This window comes from Oppia nitens, unplaced genomic scaffold (genome assembly GCF_028296485.1).
Source record: "Oppia nitens isolate AA-2021 unplaced genomic scaffold, nextdenovo-longstitch-racon4-pilon3 scaffold17_pilon_pilon_pilon, whole genome shotgun sequence".
Taxonomy (NCBI): Eukaryota; Metazoa; Arthropoda; class Arachnida; order Sarcoptiformes; family Oppiidae; genus Oppia; species Oppia nitens.
The window spans coordinates 588,796-613,856 of record NW_026533196.1 but is presented as its reverse complement, the minus strand read 5'-3'; the positions used below and the strand labels follow the sequence as shown (position 1 = coordinate 613,856).

Sequence of the window (25,061 nt, the reverse complement as noted above, 5' to 3'; positions counted from 1 at the left end):
AAACACTGGAAATTATCGTCAATGAAAATTGTGATCACATTTTTGTAAATTTCAAATTAAGAATAAGAAATTCGTTAAATTTAAATATTACAATATCTGTATTAAAATTGTAACCTAAATATATTACAAATTGTGTAATCAATAGATTGATTATATCTGAATAAAATTTTTTTTTCGATATTTATAACATAACATATAATACTCATGTTTGACTATTAGACTCCATCTAATTATATCTAAATATAAGGCAATCAATGAGTCAATTGACATAAGACAGAGAAGTGTTGATGTGTTTGGTTTGATATATATATATATATTGGGAAACGTATTGAAGAAAAGAAAGAGATGTTAGAGATGTTAGTGATGTTAGGGATCAGTGAGACGTGCGATCGTTCCGTGAGTTTTGTCGCTCAAAGACTTAATGAAATGTTGTTTTAATTCACATCACGTCTTCTTCAGCGCTAATAATGAATTGACTCAAATCGATACAAACTCTTAGTATATTTATTAACCCAAAACACTGGAAAATAAAGTATTACAACAATTTTACTAAAATCAATAAATACAGTATTATTATTATATACAACAATCAAAACTTGACTAAAATTATGTTAAAAACAAAATTTAATTACAATATAACAGAAAATATTTATGTCAATTAAGATTTACAAATAACAAAATAGTTTTTCTTCTTATTATTATTATTACAGTTTAGTTGAAAATAAGTACAAATGAGTGAATTAAAAAAATTAAATGCAATTTCACTACAAAATGGCAAATATTTGGCTTAAATTATCTAAAAAGGAATGCATTCATAGGAATCTATTTATTTATTTATTTGTTTTTTCCTCAGAAATTAATAATTATGAAAGCGTTTATTTCACAGTCAATATACAAATTTTAAGACTATTTAATTGAAGACTAGGCAACTAAATTGAAATACAAATCATATTTTAAGGCACTTATAAGTAATTCATTTATCAAGAAATAAATTCAATACCAAAAATATTGAATCTTTTCCTTAATATTAATCACTATTTGAAACTAAGTCACTAAAAATGATATATAAACTTATGTATCATCTAAACAATATACTATATATATTACTATAAATAGTATGCTTTATGTGTTGCAAAATGAATATAAATATGGGTTATAATAAGTTATTCGTGAGATTTTTATTGGCGAGTCTAATGTTTGTTTATAATGTAATGCAATATCCCTTTAATCCGATACTTTAAACATCCGGTATATACTACACACTATTACACAAACCCTCCCTTTCTTAAAGTTTTTATAACAGAAAAGTCTGCGATTTCATGCTTTTTATTGGTTTCATTAATGCTTTGACTTTTGAGGGCCAAAGAATTTGGTTTTTGTTTATTTACTTTGCCTAACAATGAATTGCATTTCATAATGACACCATCGTTGCAATTCTTGTCCAAAATACAAGACATGCCTCCCAGGCCATCAAAACCAATATCGAAACCACTGTTGTTTTCATTAGTTTTTAGTTGTCTTTTCGGAGATTGAATGTTATTGATGAATGCTTTTGATTCGTTACTATTGTTTTGAGATAATTGTAAATCACTTTTTATAGAGTTATTCACCTCTTTTTTGGGTGATTTGTCTTTTAATGTCAAATTTTCAATACATGTTATGTCTACAAAATAAATTTAAAGTATCAAATTAATAAATGCGATATTTATTATTTCATATAAATATATATACCAGAAATAAGTGATTCGTATGATTTATATGAATTGCATGAACTAACTTTAATATCAATATCGCTGTCCTGTAAATACATAAAAATAATGTTTCAAATAAGTCAGAAAAAGTTATATTAAAAGTATTATACCTGAGGTGATGACTGCGAAGATATAGCAACTAAATGTTCGCCTTTTATTTGAGGCAAAGATTGTGAAAAAAAGTTGACGGAAGGGACAGAAGTTGTTATTGGGATCTGAATACCAGTCGAGAGCTGAACATTTGAGAAACTGTTGGTAACATATGTTGAATCAGTTGTTTGTGATAATGAAGTTGTCGTATATGTGAATATTGAGTTTGTCGTTACATAATTCATATGGCGTTTAGTTTGGCATTCAATGATCGCTTTCTCATTCATTACTTTTATTGAATTTATCGTAGATTCCAATACTTCTTTATTTAAGTCTTTAATTGCTTTATTGGGAACTCCTGGAAGTGTTTCAAGAATAGTTCCTAAATGAGGTGTCGCGAGTTTTTGCCATTGTTTCAAAGTAGCTGATCCCTCAATCGGTTTAACAATCTGTAATTTATCCGTAAAATAAAAACTTCTTTGTTGTACTGAACCAATAACTGGCTGAGGGTTGTTGTATCGATAATACAAAGAATCGCCTGAAAGAAGTGAATCAGGACTATAACATCTCGTTTCATCTCTTTGTTGATTATTTTTCTTCTTCATCGGTCTAAACCCAAGACTAGAGTATTCACTATCAGAATATTCACTTCCTAGAGTTGACTCTAACTCGGAGGCTAACGATTCGTTAAATGGCATATATGTACAGTTGTTTACATTTAATCGGGAAGTCTTTTTCAATTCGGACTGCAATTCATAAAATGCAGACAAAAGTGTAGAATATTTCTCTTTAATTTCTAACAATTCTTGAGATAATTCCGTTTGACATTCTTGTGAAACATGGAGTGAATTCTGCAGTGATTCGCATTCATTGGTTAAGTCGCGAATCTTTCGCTGCAATTCAACCACTTGTGTCACCAAATTTGTGATCTCTTCCTGTTGTCTAATGTTATCTTCACCTTTAAGTCCGACTTCGTCCTGATATTTTAATAATTTCAAATTTGCCTCATCTGTAAACAAAAAAAATTATGTCATAAATAACAAACAACAATTAAATTGATATATCAAAACCAACTCAATTGTTTGGCACAATCGTGGATTAATTGCAATTCTTTTTTCTCTTCAATTTCGATGTCTTTAGATCTGGAGGTCGCTTCGTTCTTAAGCCTAAGATTTTCTTCTTCCAAAGAGCCCACTCGTCGATTCAAATCTTCCCAATTTGTCAGAAGCAATGACTTGTCTTCTAAAGATTGTTGTGTTTCTTCAGATTCTAACTCTTGTGCCTCAATGTCCGCACAATAGACTTGTAATAAACCATTTTTCATAGACAGCTCATGTTTTAATTGTGTTATCTATTTATTTAATAGATAATCATTTATTATAACATTTATAATAATAACAATTAATTTATTCAAAATAAAATAATTTTGTTTAAAATATTAAGCAAACATATTGTATTATTATTATTGCCGTAATTTTAATTCAATAAATAATGCAATATAAAGTTTAAATTGAAAAATAAAACAAAACAAAAAAATACAAACCCTTTCGCAAGCATTTGAGAGTTCAAACTTAAGTTTCTCGACCTATTCAACAAACAATTCATGCAAAATAAGTTAAAATCAAAGATTAAAATATAATTAATTAAACAACAAAAAAGTTGGCAAAAGCTATGCTTTTTGTGTAAAACTCAAGGTTAAGATTTCTACTATTGTTACAAATTATATATATTTTTTTCATAACATTTTTAAAGAGTTATGTTTACTATTAGATATGCAGTTATCACTAAATATTAAACAATAATAAATTATAAGCACTCTTTGAACCGTTTATTTGATAAAAAAATTATGGTAACAAAAATAACTGATTGCACAACACATACAGCTTCGTTGGTATTCGTGAGGTCCGACTCCAGTTCCTCATTACGAACGGACAGATCTTTGTTTTGCTCTAACAATGACTGTCCTATTCTGGCCGCTAATTCAAGGTCACGCTCTTTCTGTTAAAAAATTAAGATTTTTAATATATTAAATGCTATAAATGAGACAACTAGTTGACACCAACTTCTTCGAGCAGTTTGGTCACCATTTCAATGTCATTATAAGTCTTTGTCATTTGGCTCAATCGCTCCGACGATAGTATAAAATATTTAAGAGTTTCGCTTAAAGTTTCGGGACTTAAATCAAATGGTGTTTCGTTGTCTATCACCGGTGTCTTAATATACCAGTCGTTATTGTCATAACCTATAGTAATGTAATGTGATTTTTGCAATTATCTGTATTTAAACAAACAATTCATTACTTTTATCATTACCTGAAAACTCGGTGATACTATCGCAACGAAGTTTGTATTTTGGTATATAGTCTTCAACTAAGGATAACAGTTCCACTTCATCCACAACTTCACGATTGTTGCAAATATCTAACATTTAAAGAGACAAAACTTATTTTTTATATTATTTAGTACTTATTGTACTAATTTGCTTGAAATCATATTTTATAAAATAAATATTTTTTTCTATGAATATATAAATTAAATTTTATGATTGCTTATAATTATTACAATTTTATGATAAAAATTATATGAAGATTATATTTAAAGGGAAAATGTCATAAAATAGTTTGAGTTGTATTATAAATATCGATAAAATACTTTTACAATACGTTGGATAGCATTGTATTCATAACAATAGCGATAATTATAATTAATAATTATTTTGATTATATAAAGGATTGCAAACCAATAGAAACTCAATAGCAATACAATCACTGATTGATGTTAAGTACAGTACAATCGTTAGCATTGAATGCCATTCAATGATATTATAAAGTAATGACTGTTAGACCTGTTATTGTCGATGAATGAGTCAATTGTGGGTTAGTTTTGTTATTAATGGCAAATGAGTGACAATTGTGGCAATAGTTGGTCCGATCGCTCACTGGAGTACTCGATGACACATCTTTGTCACCAATTATCTCATCATTGATTCGACAGTCACTTCTTGTAATCTCATTATCACTTGTGACACAATCCACTTCATCGACATCTTCTATTGATTCCAGTTTTGCGGTTAAAGACTAATCTAGCGATCAATTCATGTATGTCTTCACACTATTCACTCATGAGTTGATAATCACGTATGAGTCGAGACATTCAAGACATTAATGACTTTAAAACAGACTTATCTTATCTCTTAAAACAACAACTCTTTAATTATAATTACATTTATATAAAAACAACTCTTATTTCCTACAAATCACTGGTGAATAGCCTTCAAAACAATTCAATCCAAACCATCATTATATCTAATATTTGGCCACAAATTGCTATAATTATAACATTTTTTTACAGTTTATGTAATCACCAAAAAAATAAAATAATATAAAAACAATTAAATGTAATCATACGCTAAATAACATTACGTTTTATTTTAAAAAATCAGTGAATAGCTATTTATTGACAATAGTATGTATTATACTCTACTGTATATTAATAATAGTGACACCAAAACTAAATTTATTGTGAAATCCCATTGATTTCTATAGTAATTTCAACAATAAATATCGTTTACATGAAATCCATGAAATTGTATTTAAAATTTTTGATATTTTAATATCTAAAAAGATTGCCGACAAAAAAAACTTACCAATAAGTTATGTTTTTTTTAATTTCTATGAATTCGTATATAATTAAAACAGATTAGTTTATTTTCAACTCACAAAAAATTAAACTATTAAATCATTTATATATATATATATTGATTGATTTTTCTATTGATATAATTTCATTAATTTTACACTACTGTAACATTGATCATAATCTCAAATGCAACGACTGTTCAAATAATTTTTTTATGTCTAATACTATAACAATATATGGTAATAGTTATATAATAAGTTTATGTCTACAATATATTGTACAATATATGATTAAACTTAGAAAAATCAATAGTTGTTTAATATATAGTTTTCATGCAATTAAATACATAAAAATCATTAATAGGTATTTATGGCAAGTTATTAATTTAAGTTTGAATGTCATATACTGTAGTATTTTATTAATGTTAGTGAGTCATCAATTAAAATAAAACTATTATTTTGTTGATTTTTATGTTGATCTTAGAAAATTGATAATATTTTTTAATGTTATATTTATACTAAATATTTGTTTGGCTTATATTACATGATATTAATTATTAAAATTTGTTTATTATCAATGTTTATATTAAATATTATTTTAATTACTAGAATCAAAATATTATGATATATATATTTCAGGGTTAAGTAAGGGGGGTAAGGCCAAAATACCCCCTAAGATCGAGATTTTGGGATTTTACCCCCACACTTTTTGACAAATGGGAAAAATTGTCGCTTAAAAACGAGGAGAAATGACCCCCCTAAAATTTCGAAATTTTTTTAAGTTTTTAAAAATTTTAATTAAAACAATTTTAGTATGTGTTTTTATGTTTTTAAAATTTATATGAATAATTATTGATTAAAAATAAGTAAAAAAAAGTTAAAATAACGTTAAAACTCATCTAAAATTATTAAACTAAAAAATTAAAAATTACCTATTTGTTAAAAAGTGTAATCATATTACAATTTAAATATAAATAAGATAGTTTAAGAAGTTAATAAAACAATAAATACTTATATTACAAAGTTTTTATTAATAATTTTTAAAATTTTAACAAAAATTAAAAATATTTTCAATTTTATAATTAGTATTCAGTCAGTATTTATATAAAAATAACATTAAAAAATAAAAATATATATCTATAAACAATAAGTATTTTAAGTTAGAAATTACTAAAATACTAAAAAAACTCATAGTGTATCATTAATGCTTTTATCAACTATTTTTAAGTATTAAATACATTATTATTTTATGTTTTTGTTAAAATTTAAGTTTTTGTTAATTTTTAAATTTTATTTTGTATTTTTGGAAATTTTACCTATTTTCATGGGAATTTATACGGGAACTTATGGGAACTTTATCGAATTTACATGGGAATATTCGGGAATTTAAGGGAATATTAGGGAATTTTCTCTTGACCCCCCCCCTTGATTTTGGATTTTTGAAAAAATTGCCGTTTAAAAATGCAATAAAAATCTTACCCCACCCAATACCCCCCCCCCCCCCTTCAAGATTTTTCGAGAATTTTGTAAATTTTACCCCGGTCTACCTTGCTTAACCCTGATATATTTATATAATCATATATAACTTATATAATTTCTGTAAATTAATGCAAAAATTATAATTATTATAATTTATATAAAAACTCATTTATTATAAGAAATTTTTTAATTATGGCATTTGATAATTTGATATAAAAATTAATAATAAACTAAAAGTATTTAATTTTTTTAATTTTTTAGTTTTTATAATAAATATAAAGTACTTATAAATCAAATAACATATACATTATAACTACTCAGAGTAAGCACAGGTAAATAACTTTCTATAGGAATATAAGATTAGATAATATTCATTGTTATTGTATAACAAACAATTTGGACATTATTGAGATATTTATCATCTAAACTATATATATTATACTTTGAAAATATTAAATATTTGCCACAATTAATAGATATTAATTCATTAAATTAATAAATAAATAAATTATAATTACTGTAAGTAAAAATAATATAGAACAATAATATAATTTGCATTTATTATATAAAGAATATATTAATATAGTATAGTATAAAGAATTTTTAATACTATATTTGCTTATAAATAAAAATAGTATTCATTATATTTAAATAATTAAATAATTATTGGTTATTGTTAATTTTTTAAATAGTTTAATTTATGATCTTAATTTACTTTAATTTCAATTTATCATAAACATACATTTTACTGATAGCTCTAATCTTAATTTTACTTTTAGCTATAGTTATTTAAATAGTAAATTATATCTATACTTATACTTATAATTAAATATTCTGTATATGTAAAAGTAGAAATAGTAGAAATACGTACATATAAAATATTATACAGCAGTACTAATTAGTATTTACAGTATTGCAGTAATATAGATATAAACTAGATATAATTAACCATTTAAATGATTATAAATATTTTAATTACTATTAACGGTAAATGACTATTATAACATACTAAAAATAATAGTATACACTAATAATAACAATTGATTGGTAATTAACTTATTTTATAATTGACATATCTAATCTTAACATTAGTATTAATAATAGTACAGTAATATGATATAAATAAAGCATAACAATGCCAATACTTTATATACTTGTACTGTATATGTAATGTATTTATTAAATTTATTATAAAAAAAATAATCTAAAATAATCTAAAAAACAAAATGAATTTACATTTTTGTTAATTTTATTACATGTATTTACTATTTACTCTATACCGTATAAATTACTGTATTTAACTTAAACCCTAACTTTATATATTGTATTGTATTATATATTTACTTAAATAATATTCGAATTATAAAATATTATATAAATATAATTTTTAAAAATTTTTAGTTTATTATACTTTTATTAATTGGCATCTATTATAGTATAATCTAATTTAAATATTTAAACCGGATATTGCATTACATTATTAAAATTATAAAGTTAGCAATCATTAAATCTCTGATTATATCTGAATTATTAATCACTATAGAAATAAAATAACTTTTATGAATAAATATAAAAGTTTGCCCTTGATTATATTCTCAATTATATAATTTTATTAAACAAACAAATATACTTACATTACAAAAACATTTTTATATATAATATTAATGGCAGGTATACTGTATTTAAAACTTAAAAAGTTTACGCACTCTACTGTACATATAATTTATAAACATTTTCTGTATATATTTACAGAAAAAGTTAATTTAGATACAGTATGTAATGTACTCCGTTTATATGATTTTATGAAAATCAAAAAGTATTATTTAGCAAAAAAAAACAATTATATACAATTGAATATTTACAGTATTATAAAAAAATAATCAAATATTTGTATATATAAATTAAATTTATATAAACTATCTTTAATTTAGAAATAATTTTTGTATTCTCGAATATTTTGAGTTTTATTTATAATTAAAATAAGTTTTTAAATATAATATTTATTATTTATATATACTGTAGAGTACAGTTTATCATTAAATTACTACAAAAATTTATAAAAATTAAAAAATTGCTAAAAATAATAATAATAATAATAACACAATAAAGTAGTTAATAATGTATTTAATGACTTAATGTTAGTACACAATAATATACGGAATATTAAACACATAATAAATATCAAATTAAATACTGTATTAAACAGTATAACACATACAGTACTATAAATTCAATAATAAAAACGTTAAATAAATTGCATGTAATTTATGGATATTATGTAACATAACTTACTGTACAATAATAATAATAATAATAATAATAATAAACATTGACTTCAATTCAAATGATTTGGATTTAACATCAAATCTATTAATTAAAAGTAATATTATTTATGTTTTAATGATATTTCATAAAAATTTTGTTAATTGTTTTTAACATTATATAAAAGTTATTGACTGTTGAAGAAAACAAACAAATATAAAGTTAGAGAAATAATAGAAATAATACTATTGTTTAAAATAATTATTAAATAAAATATTAGTAACTAATAAAAGATATGATTGATTGAAATGAAATTATTATAACAATTCAAGTATTGTTTTAATGGATTAAATAGTTTTTTCAAAGTTGTTTGCATTGATTGTTGTCTTAAATGATGATTAGTTTGACCAAAAAGATCAACCAAAAGAAGAGTGAAAACAACCACAAGAAACCATTGATTAGAGACACTCTTCTGATCAAAGGTGAGTCCATTTGTCACCTAAAGAGTGATTTAAAGTCTTATTTATTTTTATATGACATATAAATGTCTTGATATGACAACAGAGGTCCAGGAGATGGAGAAACAAATGCCGGACACATGTTGTGTGACGTTTCCCAACATTAATGAGTTGTTTCACTTCGATCTCTTCATCAGTCCATCAGATGATTGTTTTTGGTCCGGAGGAAGGTTTAAGTTCACTATAGAAGTGCCCAAAGAATATAATATTTTTGTAAAACAAACTAAAAGATTAGTCTAAATATGTGATTATTTTGATGTATGTATTTCATTGATGAATAGCCACCTTATGTTAAATGTCGGACCCGTATATGGCATCCAAACATTTCAGAAGACGGAGACATCTGTTTGAGTCTATTGAGGGAAAGTTCAATCGATGGCATGGGTTGGGCGCCCACCAGAACCCTCAAAGATGTTGTTTGGGGTCTCAACTCATTATTCACTGTATTATCACATTTATGAATGTCTTTACTGGTAATTATGGTTTAATGATTAAATTATCACCAATTTGTAGGATTTACTTAACTTTGATGACCCGCTTAACGACGAGGCGGCCGATCATTACATGAGAGATCGCGATGGCTTTGAAATCAAAGTCAAAGAATATGTACACAAATATGCAAAATCTTAATACTTATTGAATCAATAAGTTTTATGATATTTTATTTATATAAATAAATGTTTAGTAAGTCTTTTTTAAAAATAAATATTTTACAATTAATTGGCAAATAAAATAAAATAAAATAAATGCAAACAATTGATGACTTGTAATGAATATATTGATTATTCGAGAGAGTGTTCAGCGATCTCTTCCAACTCAACCCTTTCAAAGTCCATTTCTCTTTCATAGAAAGCCAATAATCCTAAGAATATGACCGACAATATAATGCCAATGTTTTGAAGCCCCCAAATCTGAAGCATACTATTAACACCCTTTCGGGAGGCGTTTTCCATCGACCGGTTCATTGCACGCATTACATCCACGAGTGCCATATAAAGAAAAAAACCACCTTTTGGTTGGTTTAGAAAACTCGATATCATTAATATGCAATAAATACTTACCGGCCAAAGCAAATATATAAGGACTGGCATCCTCTGCTTCGTCACCTAAGAATATGCCGAGTGCTAGACCAGGATAGCAGGCACAGGCACACAGCAGGATATATAGGAAACTTTGTTTCATTTTCATTCCGGCCCTAATTAGTACTGCAAATGTACCCAAACGGTGAGCCACTTCTTCCAACATGACTGCCACTGAAATGCTAATTCCGGCCAAAATGTTTCGGTCAAAAGCGGCACCAATAGAGAGTCCATCGATAAAATTGAGAAGAGCATCGCCCAACACTATCATCCACGCAACTGTATCAACGGTAATGGTTTGCGAAGAGTTTTGATCAAATCGTTGACTTCTAACTCCGGGAACAAAATTAACTTTTGAATCAAGTTTTTTGGGATTTGTTTTTTGCTCCGTTTTATTGTTTTCGGATACGTATTGGTTAGGACTGACCGGTTTCATCACATTAACAGTTGATAGACATTGAAACAACTGTTCTCTCGTTGAATTGATAACTGCCTGAACACCGGAATTACTTTGAGTTCTTTGCATTTCAAATGATTCAGTTGTTGGTTGACTATCACTTAAAATTTGTTTTTGACTTAATGTCTGAGCTATAAACACATCTTTGTCTTCTTCCCGACCCAATGAGGGTCTCTTTCTTCGGCTTTTGCTTTTAAATACAGTTATTATTTTTAAACACATTTCGATGATATAAAATAAATAAATTCCGCAAAATATAAGAAATGTTCGCCAAAAGTATTCTCTATATTTGTCGTCCACGATATCAAATGCTTGCGGAAACAAATGCAAAATAGCACTTCCCTAATGTAAATTACAGGTAATTTCAAATATATATATATTGTTAGTATAATATAAAAATATAAAAACTTAGATATATATTACCGCAAGTCCTCCAACTGCCAGTCCTTCAAAGAGAGTTAATATTATTCTTCGAGCATTTTTATTCAGAAATGGTAACACTATTAGACCACCCATTGAGACAACTATGGAAAGTGTAACAAATAGTACCCCAAACCCCCAGACCCTCTCAATTGATGGCTCAACTAATTGTAGAGTTTGGTCTTCTTCGTCGTGTTGCGTGCGATGACTATCACCATAACAAATGGGTCGCGTCTGTTGGAAAAGTATAAGTGGACAAAGTCTGGCAATAATCTGATGAAAATCCATTGTAGACTTCGGTACGAGATCTAGCATTTCACTCGACGACAAGCACTCGGATGTAACCATTTGACACAACTCTTGACTATTCTTTTTTTTATTAGCGAATTGATCACATCCTAGATCTCTGTCATCCAATGGTCTTCCCGATCCTTTGCGAAGTTGTATGTCATGAAAGTATGCTATGAGTCGACTGACTCGGGATTCATTCAAATAGATTTTATGCGTCGGATCGAGGATTATATGACCTCTTAAGAGAATAAATCGAGTCATTCGCTCGACATCTTTAATAGTCGTAAGAATCGGTTCTCTTTCACTCTTTCCATCTGAACTAATATTCACGTGAATCTCTTCGTGTTCTTCCTCTGGATAATCAACACTTACCACAAAATGTATAATACATAGAGTAATAATATATAGAAATAAATTTATAAAATTCATAATCAATTTATAAATTTTCTTTACAAATAAAAGCTAACTCTTAAAAAATCAAGTAATCAAAAACCAATTAATAGTATTAAATTTATTATCGAAAAATGTTGTCTTAAAATAATATATGTTTTCGTTTATCAATTAATTATTAGAGATAACAATATAATAATGATTTATTAAACAAAAAATATACACTTGAAATTTAAGCTTTACTTTTGTTTGTTTATTATATTAAACATTTGCTATAAGGTTTGTAATCAAGATTATTATTATTATTATCACACTATATATTATAGAGTTTAGTTCAAACTTATTGTTAAATTATTTATTTTTGAGAATTTGTCATAAATTTATTAAACACATCATAAAATCTATACATCAAATTCATATTAGTTTTACATCCAAATATTTTTATCAAAATATAAACAATTTGTAGACTTATTTACATAAATTGAAGAAAAACTTAACAATGAAATCCATCACAGATTAAATACATAGCTATAGTTTTGAAAACTACCACAAGTGTTATATAATAATAATTTTGTTGTGATTATAGAGCTATTTAAGTCATTATATAAGCATTATATTTACAATCATCTTATAAAAAATAAGTTTCTAATACAATAAAATGATTTCACAATTTAGTGCTCTTTTTTTAATCAATTATATATTTATATATAACATACGATAATAAATTGTTAGGAATTAAATGATTTAATCGATAACTCGATTCACAAAAAGGCCTTAATATTTGTACATTTTTTTGTTTTTTTTTTTTGTTTTGTTTTTGGTTATATAATACACAGGAAATTACTGGTAATTGAGAGATTTATTCTTGAATTTGCTAACCAAATGTCTATCCGTTAGGTTATTCAAAAACAAGATTTTTAATACCCGTTTCGATTTCAATACAGTTTTCAATGACTTTGATTGGATCATCCATTTCATGATTGTGTCCGCTGTTGTCTTCACTATCATAGCCACTGTCCTGTCGGGTGCGCTCACAATCAGTACTTTTCTGTTGCTCTTTATTTGTCAAATCGTTTTTGCCATTCTTCCGGTTTTTCAATTTCAAAGCTTTTTTCTGGTTCTTCAATCTTCGGCCCAAAATACTAGAATTGGGTCGAAATACAGTCTTTGACACGTTTTCATTGAAACGGACGTTCTTTTTTGGCTTTTTGTCCAAATCTAAGTCATCGTCACTATACACGTCTTCATAAGACAATTGACTATCGAAGATGTGATCCAAATCTATTGGTATGACATCACAACTCGATTCCGAAACTGTCCGACGAATCCAATTATGAGAGTATTTTAATATTCCTTGAGTTTTTCCCTTCAATGTTAATACAATATATAGTTTACTAATAATTATTAAATATATTTCATAAACTTTTTAAAAAAGACTGTCAATTACCGGTAGTTATGTAATTGTAAAAGAAGTTATTTTATAACATTATGACCCATATTATGATAACCTTATTTAAAGTCTGGACATGTCATCAATAAATTTAAGTTAAATCACTTTAAGCCTATTTTTATTTATTTTATTACTATTAAGTTGTCTTAAATAATTAAACTAATAATACATTAGATATGTGTAAAACCGGCAAATTATTACAGTATATAGTAGTCATATAAATGTTATTTAATTATTAATGTTTATATGATTATCACAATTACAAGACAGTGGTATTTCAATAAAAATGCAAATCAATTCAATACCTCATTATTTGACTCAGAAATAGTACGTCGGGTTAATCGGCTTTTAATCGGTTGATTGTCGCCATTGTCTCGGCTATCACTCGGTTCGTTGGCACTCTTGTTATGACTTAAATCAGGTGATCCAGTCTTTTCGTGACTGTCACCATAAGATCCATTGTCTGGTTCTTTGTTTTCATCATTGCTGTGATTATCACAATCTGAAGACTCAACGGATTTATTGTTTCGGCGGTTTAACTGAAAACATATCAAACAAATCAAATAACGAAAAAATAAATTTGAATCACAAAGAAGTGGTCATACATTAAATTTTATCACTAGTTTATCGTTATTATCACTGTATTGGACATTGACTTGAGTTGAGTCGAAATGGCAAATATCGGTCACCACATTGTCTTTGATTTCTTGCAATTCATTTATCATACAATCAATAGTCGACTCATAAGTATTGCTCATATTTTCTGTCAAAATATTTAATTTCAAATCAAATTATTCACACAATTAGATAAATTTATGCATTTTTTTGTAAAAATCAAATCAATTGTTGTCATCACCGGTGATGACACTAATGCTGAGCCAATCTATGGCTAACATTGCAAACAAAAAGTAACCGACTTTTATAAATAAGTCAATCAAATAAACAATAAATGAAATTAAACTATAGTTTGCATACAAATGACAATCAATGATATAATTAAAATTAATGTCTAATACTTACGTTAAATACAAATCAAATAAAGTGTTGTAATGTAACTCTTGTAATGTATTGACGATTATTATACTAAATGTTATTCAAGACTGTAATCAAAACTCACGTAAAGTAAAGTATAGATCGGTTTAAAACACGTAAAGGTATAGCAAATGACTGACTCTATAGAAAACTATGCATTCATTCATTGATTGGACGAATTGAAAGCATTTATATCCTATGACTATAGCGCACGCATTCAATCATATTTTAGTACAAGTTTTCAAATTATTTATGCTTTCATTTAAATACATTTAAATTTAGATATAATTTAGATATAGTTTATGAAAAATATAGAAAAATTAAAACAAATCATCATATTATATATAGAGATACAAATTAACCATATTTTCATTTAATAATATCAAATAAATTCAATTATTTTAGTTTAAATGTTAATTTTATTATTAATACTATTTATTTATTCAATCAATATTTACATTCAAATGCTTTAATTTAATATCAAATTACTCTCAAAATGTTTACAATTTCTCAGTTTACAAAAATATTATCAATTTATATATAATATATATTTTTGAAAATACAGTAATATAACTACTTTATAATATTTTATAATAGTTATTAATTTATTATGAAGATTGTAAAATGTGACCATGGCTAATCTAACTACAATTATTGTATTTTTAAATTTATGATACCATTGCTGTCATAAAAATATTAAATTTCTTATAAATTTTTAATAAACATAGCCTTTACTAGTTTTGCTAATATTGTATTTTACTAACAAATGTTGTTTTTTTACAAATAACTGAAATTATAACAGAAATATAATAAATAATATAAAACATGATTAAGTAAATAATTTGATAAATAAATAAATTATAATCATTTGAAACAATATAAATATGTTGTCAATGGATGTGTCAATTATATCTAATGAATGAATATATTTGTGGAAAAATCAAGACTTTTATTAATACAATTCAAGTGATAATACAATTGATTGAAAGCTAACTTCCCTTAAAAATATAGTCCTTTGTATTAATGGTATCGACTAATCATTAAAGTGAAGGCTATTTCAAATCAATAATTTTCTCATAACTTATTAAAAAATCATATAATTTTGAAAATACATTAATATATATTTAATAATAAACTATTTTTAATCAAAATAGATGACAATTTTGTTTATTTTTTAATTATTTTTATTAATAGATATTTTTAATTTTGATTAAATATATGATTAAAATTATAACTTAAAGTTAATGTTTGAGTTCACACATACAGTACAGTACTTTACAAACTCATTGCAAACCTATAATACAAATAACAGTATATATGAATGAAACACGAGTTTAATAATATTCATAATATTTATTAATATTTTCAGTGTTTTAATGAATGAATGATTGATTGAATTGTAATCACAATTATTGTCAACACTTCCTATGGATTCAGACAATGAAAGTCAACCGAAAGGTCGACCCACTCGAGGAAGGGGTAGAGGACGCGGTCGACCACCCGGTAGACCAAAGAAGGCGACCAAAAGTACTAAAAAGACTAACAAAAAGACAATCATTGAAAGCAAAGACATCGATGAAAATTCATGCGAAGACATTGTTAAGACCAAAGTTGAAGTCAAGACTGAAGAGTTTGATTGTATGTCTAATGTGTTGATTGAATTAGATATTCATTTATTTGTTTTTTTTTTGAGTTTAGTTAGCGATGATTTGGGTTCAGATCTGCCATCACATTCAATCTCTTCATTTGTAAATCCTGGCGCCAATCCATTGCACGGTAAAGAAGAACTCAATTGGAAATATAGGGTTAATCTGATCGGAGAGAAAGTAGTTAATCCACGCATTCATTGTTGCGAGAAATGTCTTCTTCCTATTCTTGTTTACGGAAGAATGGTTTGTCTTTATTATGATTTCTAGACATTAGTTATACAGTAAATGATTTGAAAATAATGGTTTGCAATGTCTGTATCAATAGATTGCGTGCAAACATGTGTTTTGTCTGAATTGTGCGAAACGGTATGAGAATCAGTGCCCGCGTTGTGGAGAAAAAGTATTGAGAGTTGAGAAGAGCGGTTTGGGTACAGTCTTCATGTGTCAAACGGAGTCCTGTAAGCGAACATATCTGAGTCAACGCGATCTTCAGGCACACATCCAACACAGACACATCAGGAGACAAACAAATACACTCAACACAAGTAATATCGCTAACGTAATACCGGTGCCAACTTCAGTGTCCAAAGAGCTTTCTTTGAATGTGACCTCAACATCGCGAACGGCCGCATATAATGCCACTTCATTCCAGAGTCCGATACCTGTGGTGTCTTCGCGATCTAATCTCATTACTGTTCCCATTCAGGATGAGGTGAGCACTCGTCGCAACTATATAAGTCAATCATCACCTATTATGTCCCCACAACAGCCTAATTATGTCTCACCACCAAACTATGGACAGCCAACCATTCAGTGGCCAGCAATGTCTACCACAAATAGTTTTGGTTATAGACCTCCTTCATGGACCCCTATCTCTCCCTACACAAACCCATACAACAGGCCTCCCTATTATCAACAATAATGTTAGTATTTATCTGGTAATATCATGTATTTCATTGTTTTATAAATAAAATAAATAATAATAATAATAAATTAATGTTTAATACTCTACAATTATCTTACATTAAATTTTGTGTTAAAATTGTTGATATATTATAAATTAATATTAATACTATTATATTAAATATATTAAAATAATTTTTAGCTTTAAAAGGCGATTAAAAATATTTAAAAGAATATCCAAATTTTGAGTTCAATATAAAACTAAGAATTATAGTATAGTATAGATATTTGTATAAAAGGCAGAGATTTGATATATAATTAACATTAGATTTGCATCACAGCTTCAATTCGGTCTTTTTTGGTATTTTTTGTCGACAATTTTGCCTGTTTTATGCGTCTATAAAAATAGTTAATATAACTTATATTATACACAAAATGCCATTAAAATAAATTTGCTTTTTGTTTGAGATATGTTTGTTTCCAAAGCGGCAAACCATAGAATTCTTCTCTTGTCATTTCCAATGCCTCCTATATTAAGACAATTATATAAATTAATTTTAATTCAAATGTATTTTCATATTAGTTATACAGTTATATCAGTATAAAACAAATATTAATAGTGTTATTAATAATGTTAACAAATATTTTGTATTTTACTGTACCTTAAAGTCATCGGCACTTAAGTACGATTCGAGTGACAATGGGTTGAGTGCTTCCGGAAGTGGTTTTTTACGTAATTCATCCAAACTATAATTAGTTCTGTATTGAGACAAAACTTCTTGTATTGAAACCATTTCTCCAGCTTTGCGACCGTCCTATTGGTTACAACAACAAAAGTTTATAAGGATTAACAATCGTTTTAATTAAGATTACTTTAATATGCAGATTAGACACATCCTGTCTGGTTGTCCACTGAGGAAACAGTGCACAAAAAGAGTTGGGTTCGAGTCCGGCACAAACAACATATCCATTTGGTGGTTGTTTACTGTTTTTGGCTATTTTTTGTTTTTAATTAAAATATTTTAATATCATATAAGTTTGATTTGTGATTATTATTATTTGATTACCGAAACAATAAGCGAGGGCTGAGTCGAGAGCATACTTGCGCTCTGCATTCCAACGAATATTCTGTGAACCAGTGGTTGTGTTGACTTCAGATTCATCGACGACTTGTTTAGTAAATGCATACTTTGATTCCCATAAAAATATTTGGCTTTCATTATCTAATAAGAAAAATGTTGGCTGTTGTGCGCTATAAAGGTCTTCTTGAGTGAAAGGATAAGGAGTCACGTAATCGCAACTCCTTTGCGAACACAGTATCTCTTTAGCAGTGAATTCTCCCGACGAAGAGCTTAAATGGTAAAGTCTTGGACTAAACTTATAAGTGAGTGGACTATCGAGTAATGAATAATAGAGTTTTCTTCGTTGTCTTCTATCATGACTTTCAAACAAATTCCAAAATTCTGATTCCTCTTCGTTCTCATTGATCTCTTTAGTCGTATAATTGACGTTTGGTTTTAAAAGTTCAGACCATTTATTTTTAATGAGATTTTCAATGGTTTGTCTCATCACTTGTCGAGTTTCATCCAAACACTTGCATCCAAACCAAACATATATCAAATGACTCGAAGGGTTAACAAAAGCAAAAGCTGTCCGACTTCTTAAACTTTGAACTTTAGGAATAACTTCAACAAGTGATGCCTCATTTGGCAAAACACCTCTTATGTAAAATAATCTCCATTTCTGACAATTAGTCATTTCTTTGTTTCCTCGTTTGCCATTCAATATAACGAGTGAACCGTTGAATATATTGAGAAAACACGGATCTTCATTCCCTTGTGATACCCGAACCTATAAATTCATTGATAGTATTCATTGATTTTTATATATTCAGACAGAAAAAAACTAATTAATGATTAAGTAATTATATAATTATTAAATACTGGTTATAATATTGTCATTAATTAAATTATTCTTATTATTAATTTAATGATTGGAGGTGTATATTGAAACAATAAATAATATTTGTTTTAATTAAATAAAAGGTTATATTATTATATAAGAAAATGTCAAACCTGTTGAGCTTTTTCTTTGTCTAATTCAATGGTCATCAGAGCTGAGGCTCCCTTTTCAGTGCTCTTAGTGTACAATCCGTGCCAAAAGAAATAGCAAATCCTATCTCTTCCTATCATTGAATGTCGCGATATATTTCCAGTTTTCAATTCTCGACCAACACGTGACAGTCGGTAATGCCAACGGACAACATAAGTGTCACCAGAATAAAAGTAATACATATCGGGATTTAAAAGTTCATGTTTTTCATAATCTGAAATTAGCCAACATTTGACATCTAATGAGGTAATGGATATATGTCTGCCTTCAAGTTCATCATCCCATCGAACTCCACGTCCTAAATGTGCCGTTTCTAAGATCATATCGGGTTCGTGTGCTTTTGATTCAATCAAAGATTTTGCGTCAATTGTGCTAAAATTATTATCAGAATAAATATTTTTAGGAACCGGTATTTCAATTTTCTTTGTTTTGGTTGCACTTGGAGTTGAAGGCCAGTTGACAAACTTGTCTTTGAATAGAATAGATTCCATGTTTTGACTGACTTTCATAAACCACGACCAATGCGGACGTTTCGTGTCTTTTTTGGTGATATTGAGTCCAAAAGGATTTATATCACATTCAGTATAATCATAGCCTTTATTCCAAAGATCTTTAGCTGAGTCCAGAGCGCACTTCTTTTCAACGGTTTGTGCTTTACTTCCGATCCAAACATACATTTCAGAGCCGAAGTCAAATACAAAACACTTTTCTGAGTCAAGCATTTCATATCGCGGTGTTTGACCCCAGAATGGTTCGTAAGGAACCAGTTGTTCATTATTTACTCGATATATCATATTTGTACCAATAATTGTGTCCTCATATATCTCATCTTCTTCTGGATTGTTCGGAAGATTTATACAACTTTTAAAATTTGCATTCAATTGCTTTAAAAACATTTCATTTGTCTGTTTATTAATTGATTCTTTTTTCTGACAGTCAATGATAACTAAACTATTAGATGAACGAAAGCAAAGATCTTTTTTCTCTTGTATTTGGTTTGCAATTTCCAGTGCTTTGGTTTTCTCAATAACATTGGAAAACTCTCCGATCCAAACATATATACTATCTCTGGACACAAGTATGTATGAGTCGCCGCTATTCATTGATTTAATGGTCGGTTCCACTAATCGGGTCTGAGCTCTTCGACGCCCTTTTATCTGTACTAACATTAAAGTTTGCATTGAGTTCGGCATATCATAGCTTTTCCACGAATCTCTAGGAGAGGAACAAGAACTTCGCAATTTTCCAGCTAATCCTCTAATATCCTCACGAGTGGCGAGTCCGGCCAAAGCTGATGCCGCAAAACTTGACGATTTGACCAAATCTTTGGATCTCTTTGGTTTCACATTATTTTCATCTAATTTATCATCTATTTTGTCATTTTCTTTACTATCAAATTCAACATAAGAATCGACAATAAAATCAGTTCTTTCACTTAAACTTCGAATTGGATTTGTTGTGGCCTTACGTCGGCCCTGAGGTTTGACTGATCTCTTTTGAATTAAACTGAAAATGATATTAAAATAATTAATAAACTGTTTAAATACAAACCTAAATATCTTACAGATCTGACATTCCGGTGCTTAAGCTATCAAAAGATTCATTACTTATAATCTCATTTCTATCACTTTTGAAAGTATCAATAGAAAAGAATGAATTGAAATTGTCGTCATCTGTTTTAAGAATTGGCAAAACAACTGGTTTATTATCATTTAGTTTTATACATTGCGAATTTGAACCATTAGTTTGTGGAATCACCAGTTTTGGAACAGCTAAAGAGTGTCTTAATTGTGTGTTAAGCATTTCAGCAGTTTTTTCGCTACGAAAAACCGTAGCTTTTGGTGTCTTTCGTTGAACATCTGGTATAACTTTAACTGGAGTGTCCTTTTCGAGCATTTTTCCCTCCACTGTAAACTGTTTGACATCTTTTTCTTGGACTCTATTCTTCCACTTTTGACTCGAATCTTCTAAGAGAGAGAGTCTGTCTGCAATACTTGTGGTGCGAACGCGTCCAACATTCTCATTAGATTTCACTCTTAATGTCACTTCTTTGTTATCACATTTAGAAATCCTTTTCTTCCAGCCTTCCTCTCCATTCTGTTTAAGAGCAGCCAATCGATGGAAAATACTTTGACCGACATCTTTGTCTGCTTCTGATTGTTCATCTAATTGGTCATCAATATTAACCAATTGATTAGTATTCATAACAATACAACTATTTGGTCGTTTTGTTTCCAATTGTCGATTATTTGCCAAAAACCTATCAAAACATCAAAATTATTGATAATTATAAATCTCTTAACTTTTCAACGAAAACCCATCAGAATTGAAGTCATAGCGAGAAATGAGTTTAAATAGAAATAAAGTGAAAAAGATTTGTGAGTCAGTTAGTGAAGTGTAGACTAGATTTTTGGCAGTTTTTCAAAATGCAATCTTTAATTAGATATTTTAAAAACAACTTTAAGAGTTTAGTTTTAAATTATATTTTTCTTAAAAGCAGTTCAAAATAACAGTAAATCACAAGTAATAAAAAAATCATTTACATTATTTTTAATAAATACATTATATAAATAGTTTAATAAAATAATATATATAAATTAGTGTATTTAAGTAAATATATAGAAAAAGTATACAAAATTTTTAAATCATTTTCATATAATTAAAACAATTTTATAATTATTTTAATACATATTTTTTTTTAAAAATCAATCAATGGTTTAAACAAATTTTAAAAATCAAATATTTAGTTAATTTCATCGATATATTAAATTTATATTTTTAATATAATTACAGCATTCATAATTATATCAAAAATTTTGTTCACTTTTTTAGTTATAGAAAAATTTCAAATAAAATAATTATATAAAAACAGTTAGAATTTTTTACAATAAAGTCAATTACAGTATTTAATAAAGTTATCAATAGATAAGTTTAAAAGTTTGATAATATTAGTAATAATTGATTTCATAATTATTGAGTGTTTTAGAGTCAATAATTGAATTGAGAAACACTTCGTTTATAATTTTTTTACCTTTGATTTGGTTTTTCATCTTTTGTTTTGAAAGCACAAGAATTGTTTGTTTCAATGGAATTATCATTATTTTTGTGATTATTATCACTGCAAACACCACTGGACTCATGTGATTGCGACTGAGTTTCGACACTACTATTGGCGGAAACACTTAGATCCACATCATTGTTATCATCACTCGATGAGGAGTCAGTGTCTGACAAATTGATCTTTTCATTTGATCCAATGCTCTCTGACTTGAGTATTGATTTCACTTCAGATTTAGTGTCAAAGTTAAGGTCGGATTTTTTAAGAGCACTTTTGACTGGTTTTGAGTCGTTCTTGTGTCCAGTTTTAAGAATACTCTTGACTTCAACTTTTGGATTCATCACAACTGTCTTTTGATGCTCTGATGCAAACTTGAGAATACTTCGAGTTCTGCTATAATATCCATTGCTATTATCAGTTGGACTGTTAGCTAATTGACTACTGGAGCCGGCATTTGAACCATTTGTTCCATTGTTTATATTCAGACACTTTTCAATCTCGTCTTCAATACTTAAGTTCTTTTTGAGTATAGGTTTAGGCAAACTCTGGTCATCTCTCGATTGGACAAACTTCTCATCAAAACTCTTGTGTTTGAGTATTGAATGAATTTTCGATGGCTTTGAACTCGAAGAAGGCGTTGAACTGATATCTATTTCTTTAGTTATCAGAAATTGTTTTGGATTTCGATTATCAGACTCTGATCCCAATGAATGACGCTTAAGAATAGCGTGTTTGGAAAGATAATCAAAGCTATCCTTCTTTTTAAGAATCGATGGCAATGTCTTAATCTCAATCTCGTCTAAACTCTTTCTTTTAAGAATTGGCTTCACATCTATAAAAGACACACTTTGTTGATGATTGTCAACACTTTCGGACTCATCTAATCTGTTGATCGATTCGGTGTCAGTATGTGTTGTGTGTCTGTCGACTAAATTGTTAATCTCTTGGTTTGTGTGACAATCAATCTCTTGTTGTTCACCGACTCTATTGTCGTTAAAGTCGTTGTCGTTGTTGTTGTTATTATTATTGTTGTTGTTGTGAGTGATATGACATTTGTTGGGAAAAGACATGTCAGCCGTGGGTATCCATAAGGCAGTCAAACGGCACGATTGGCGTCACTTGTGATGAGCTGTACTTCAGGTCAGACCTAACGGTAGTTAAACTCAAAGACAACTCAGTCTTCAATATAAACGACAATTCAATGGCAATACTCAGTCATTGACCACACATTCATTGCGTATAACAATAACAATACACTCATTGTTGCCCCCAATAGACCCCTAATGTGTTATTCAATGACTAAAACCCCACTGTTTGGTACAACTGTCACAACATATCCTATAAATGATTGTATGTTTGCATTGCATTCAATACTATCTTTTTGAAAGTTTTAAAATAAAAAAATTAATTTAGTGTTCAATTCATACATTGGTTTCTCATTTGATATTTGTTTAACTTTTGTCTCAATACTTGTACATACAGTACATGTAGTATATTATAGCACTAATACATAATATTACATAGTATTACATAGTATTACATATTAATAATAATTTTGATGACATATCCCAGAGTTATCCCGGAATCCGGATAACTATAAAATTTCATATTATATTCCTATTACTTGTAGTACTAATTACTAATCCTATAGTTTTATTATTTTTATAATAACTTTTATGTATTTTTATTATTAAATGTAATTCAATAATTAAAAAAGTGATGCAGTTTTACAATTAATCACTGAATACATACACTGTATGTACAGTAGTATAACGTAAACCATTATCTTATTAATGATTTGAGCAAATATTGAGACAATTTATCAAATCTTTTATTACTATTATCTCATGTATTGTTAATTATTGCTTATTTTAACAAATTTTTATATCATATTTAAGTACAGTATTTAATAAACATTTAATTATTTAATCTCATATCTATTATGTCTAAAATTAATAGTAAATATTTTTATTTAATTTTTTAATTGTCAAAATTAATCCAAGTATTATGTATTTAAAAAACTATAATATTTTATACATTTAATGCAATAATAATTTTATTCAATTTAAGTAATTAATTAATCACGAAATAATTAATATAATTAATTTGGAAACTAACAACCTTGATCATTTTTGTTTATCGCAATTGCAAATATGTTATTACTTAATTTAACAGTTATTATGATAATATTTCATTTAAGTTAAGTAAATGTAATTTTAAATTACTACTGTATTTAAGTAATACTAAAAAAATACAAAATATTTTATAGCTTCTCTTTAATTTACAATAACTTATATTTACAATACTGTTCTGTATATTATAGTCTATAATTTATAATATAATAATTATACAATAGATATACATTTATTACAATATGTAAATATAAATTTAGTATATACTATATAGGGTAATATTACATATGTATATATACTTTTCATAAATTTTAATACAAGTACTTGTTTGTATTGAACACGATTTACAAT

General features: G+C 27.3%; 6 protein-coding genes across 7 annotated transcripts; 2 read left to right on the top strand and 4 right to left on the bottom strand.

Annotated features, from left to right (window-relative positions):
* Positions 1–1,080: 1,080 nt before the first annotated feature.
* Positions 1,081–4,912, bottom strand: LOC128965653 (trafficking kinesin-binding protein milt-like). Its single transcript, XM_054312393.1, has 9 exons — positions 4,686–4,912; positions 4,154–4,261; positions 3,905–4,083; positions 3,723–3,839; positions 3,385–3,426; positions 2,916–3,192; positions 1,862–2,850; positions 1,732–1,798; positions 1,081–1,663 (listed from the first exon to the last, which is right to left on the bottom strand). Exons 3-9 carry the CDS (start codon positions 3,953–3,955, stop codon positions 1,266–1,268), a joined length of 1,941 nt encoding a protein of 646 aa, XP_054168368.1. The 5' UTR covers positions 3,956–4,083; positions 4,154–4,261; positions 4,686–4,912; the 3' UTR covers positions 1,081–1,265.
* A 4,611-nt stretch (positions 4,913–9,523) lies between these two features.
* Positions 9,524–10,456, top strand: LOC128965356 (NEDD8-conjugating enzyme UBE2F-like). Its single transcript, XM_054312031.1, has 4 exons — positions 9,524–9,701; positions 9,784–9,950; positions 10,019–10,180; positions 10,251–10,456. The coding sequence occupies exons 1-4, from the start codon at positions 9,611–9,613 to the stop codon at positions 10,365–10,367; spliced, it is 537 nt and encodes a 178-aa protein (XP_054168006.1). The 5' UTR covers positions 9,524–9,610; the 3' UTR covers positions 10,368–10,456.
* A 48-nt stretch (positions 10,457–10,504) lies between these two features.
* On the bottom strand, positions 10,505–12,792 carry LOC128965493 (metal cation symporter ZIP8-like). The gene is made up of 4 exons (XM_054312199.1): positions 12,782–12,792; positions 11,697–12,351; positions 10,799–11,615; positions 10,505–10,746 (listed from the first exon to the last, which is right to left on the bottom strand). The coding sequence occupies exons 1-4, from the start codon at positions 12,790–12,792 to the stop codon at positions 10,520–10,522; spliced, it is 1,710 nt and encodes a 569-aa protein (XP_054168174.1). The 3' UTR covers positions 10,505–10,519.
* Positions 12,793–13,091: 299 nt separating this feature from the next.
* Positions 13,092–14,993, bottom strand: LOC128965407 (protein kintoun-like). The gene is made up of 4 exons (XM_054312100.1): positions 14,845–14,993; positions 14,430–14,587; positions 14,130–14,363; positions 13,092–13,740 (listed from the first exon to the last, which is right to left on the bottom strand). The coding sequence occupies exons 2-4, from the start codon at positions 14,580–14,582 to the stop codon at positions 13,273–13,275; spliced, it is 855 nt and encodes a 284-aa protein (XP_054168075.1). The 5' UTR covers positions 14,583–14,587; positions 14,845–14,993; the 3' UTR covers positions 13,092–13,272.
* Positions 14,994–16,147: 1,154 nt separating this feature from the next.
* On the top strand, positions 16,148–18,130 carry LOC128965648 (E3 ubiquitin-protein ligase Hakai-like). 2 transcript variants are annotated; one of them, XM_054312388.1, is made up of 5 exons: positions 16,148–16,494; positions 16,555–16,748; positions 16,831–17,217; positions 17,275–17,428; positions 18,078–18,130. In XM_054312388.1, the coding sequence occupies exons 1-4, from the start codon at positions 16,284–16,286 to the stop codon at positions 17,425–17,427; spliced, it is 945 nt and encodes a 314-aa protein (XP_054168363.1). In that variant the 5' UTR covers positions 16,148–16,283; the 3' UTR covers position 17,428; positions 18,078–18,130. The 2 variants fall into 2 exon arrangements, with proteins under 2 accessions (XP_054168363.1, XP_054168361.1); XM_054312386.1 differs by having other exon boundaries at positions 16,831–17,428.
* LOC128965647 (supervillin-like) lies at positions 17,713–23,913 on the bottom strand. The gene is made up of 7 exons (XM_054312385.1): positions 22,552–23,913; positions 21,085–21,780; positions 19,484–21,026; positions 18,476–19,259; positions 18,282–18,403; positions 18,071–18,223; positions 17,713–17,936 (listed from the first exon to the last, which is right to left on the bottom strand). Exons 1-7 carry the CDS (start codon positions 23,646–23,648, stop codon positions 17,850–17,852), a joined length of 4,482 nt encoding a protein of 1,493 aa, XP_054168360.1. The 5' UTR covers positions 23,649–23,913; the 3' UTR covers positions 17,713–17,849.
* Between the last annotated feature and the right edge of the window lie 1,148 nt (positions 23,914–25,061).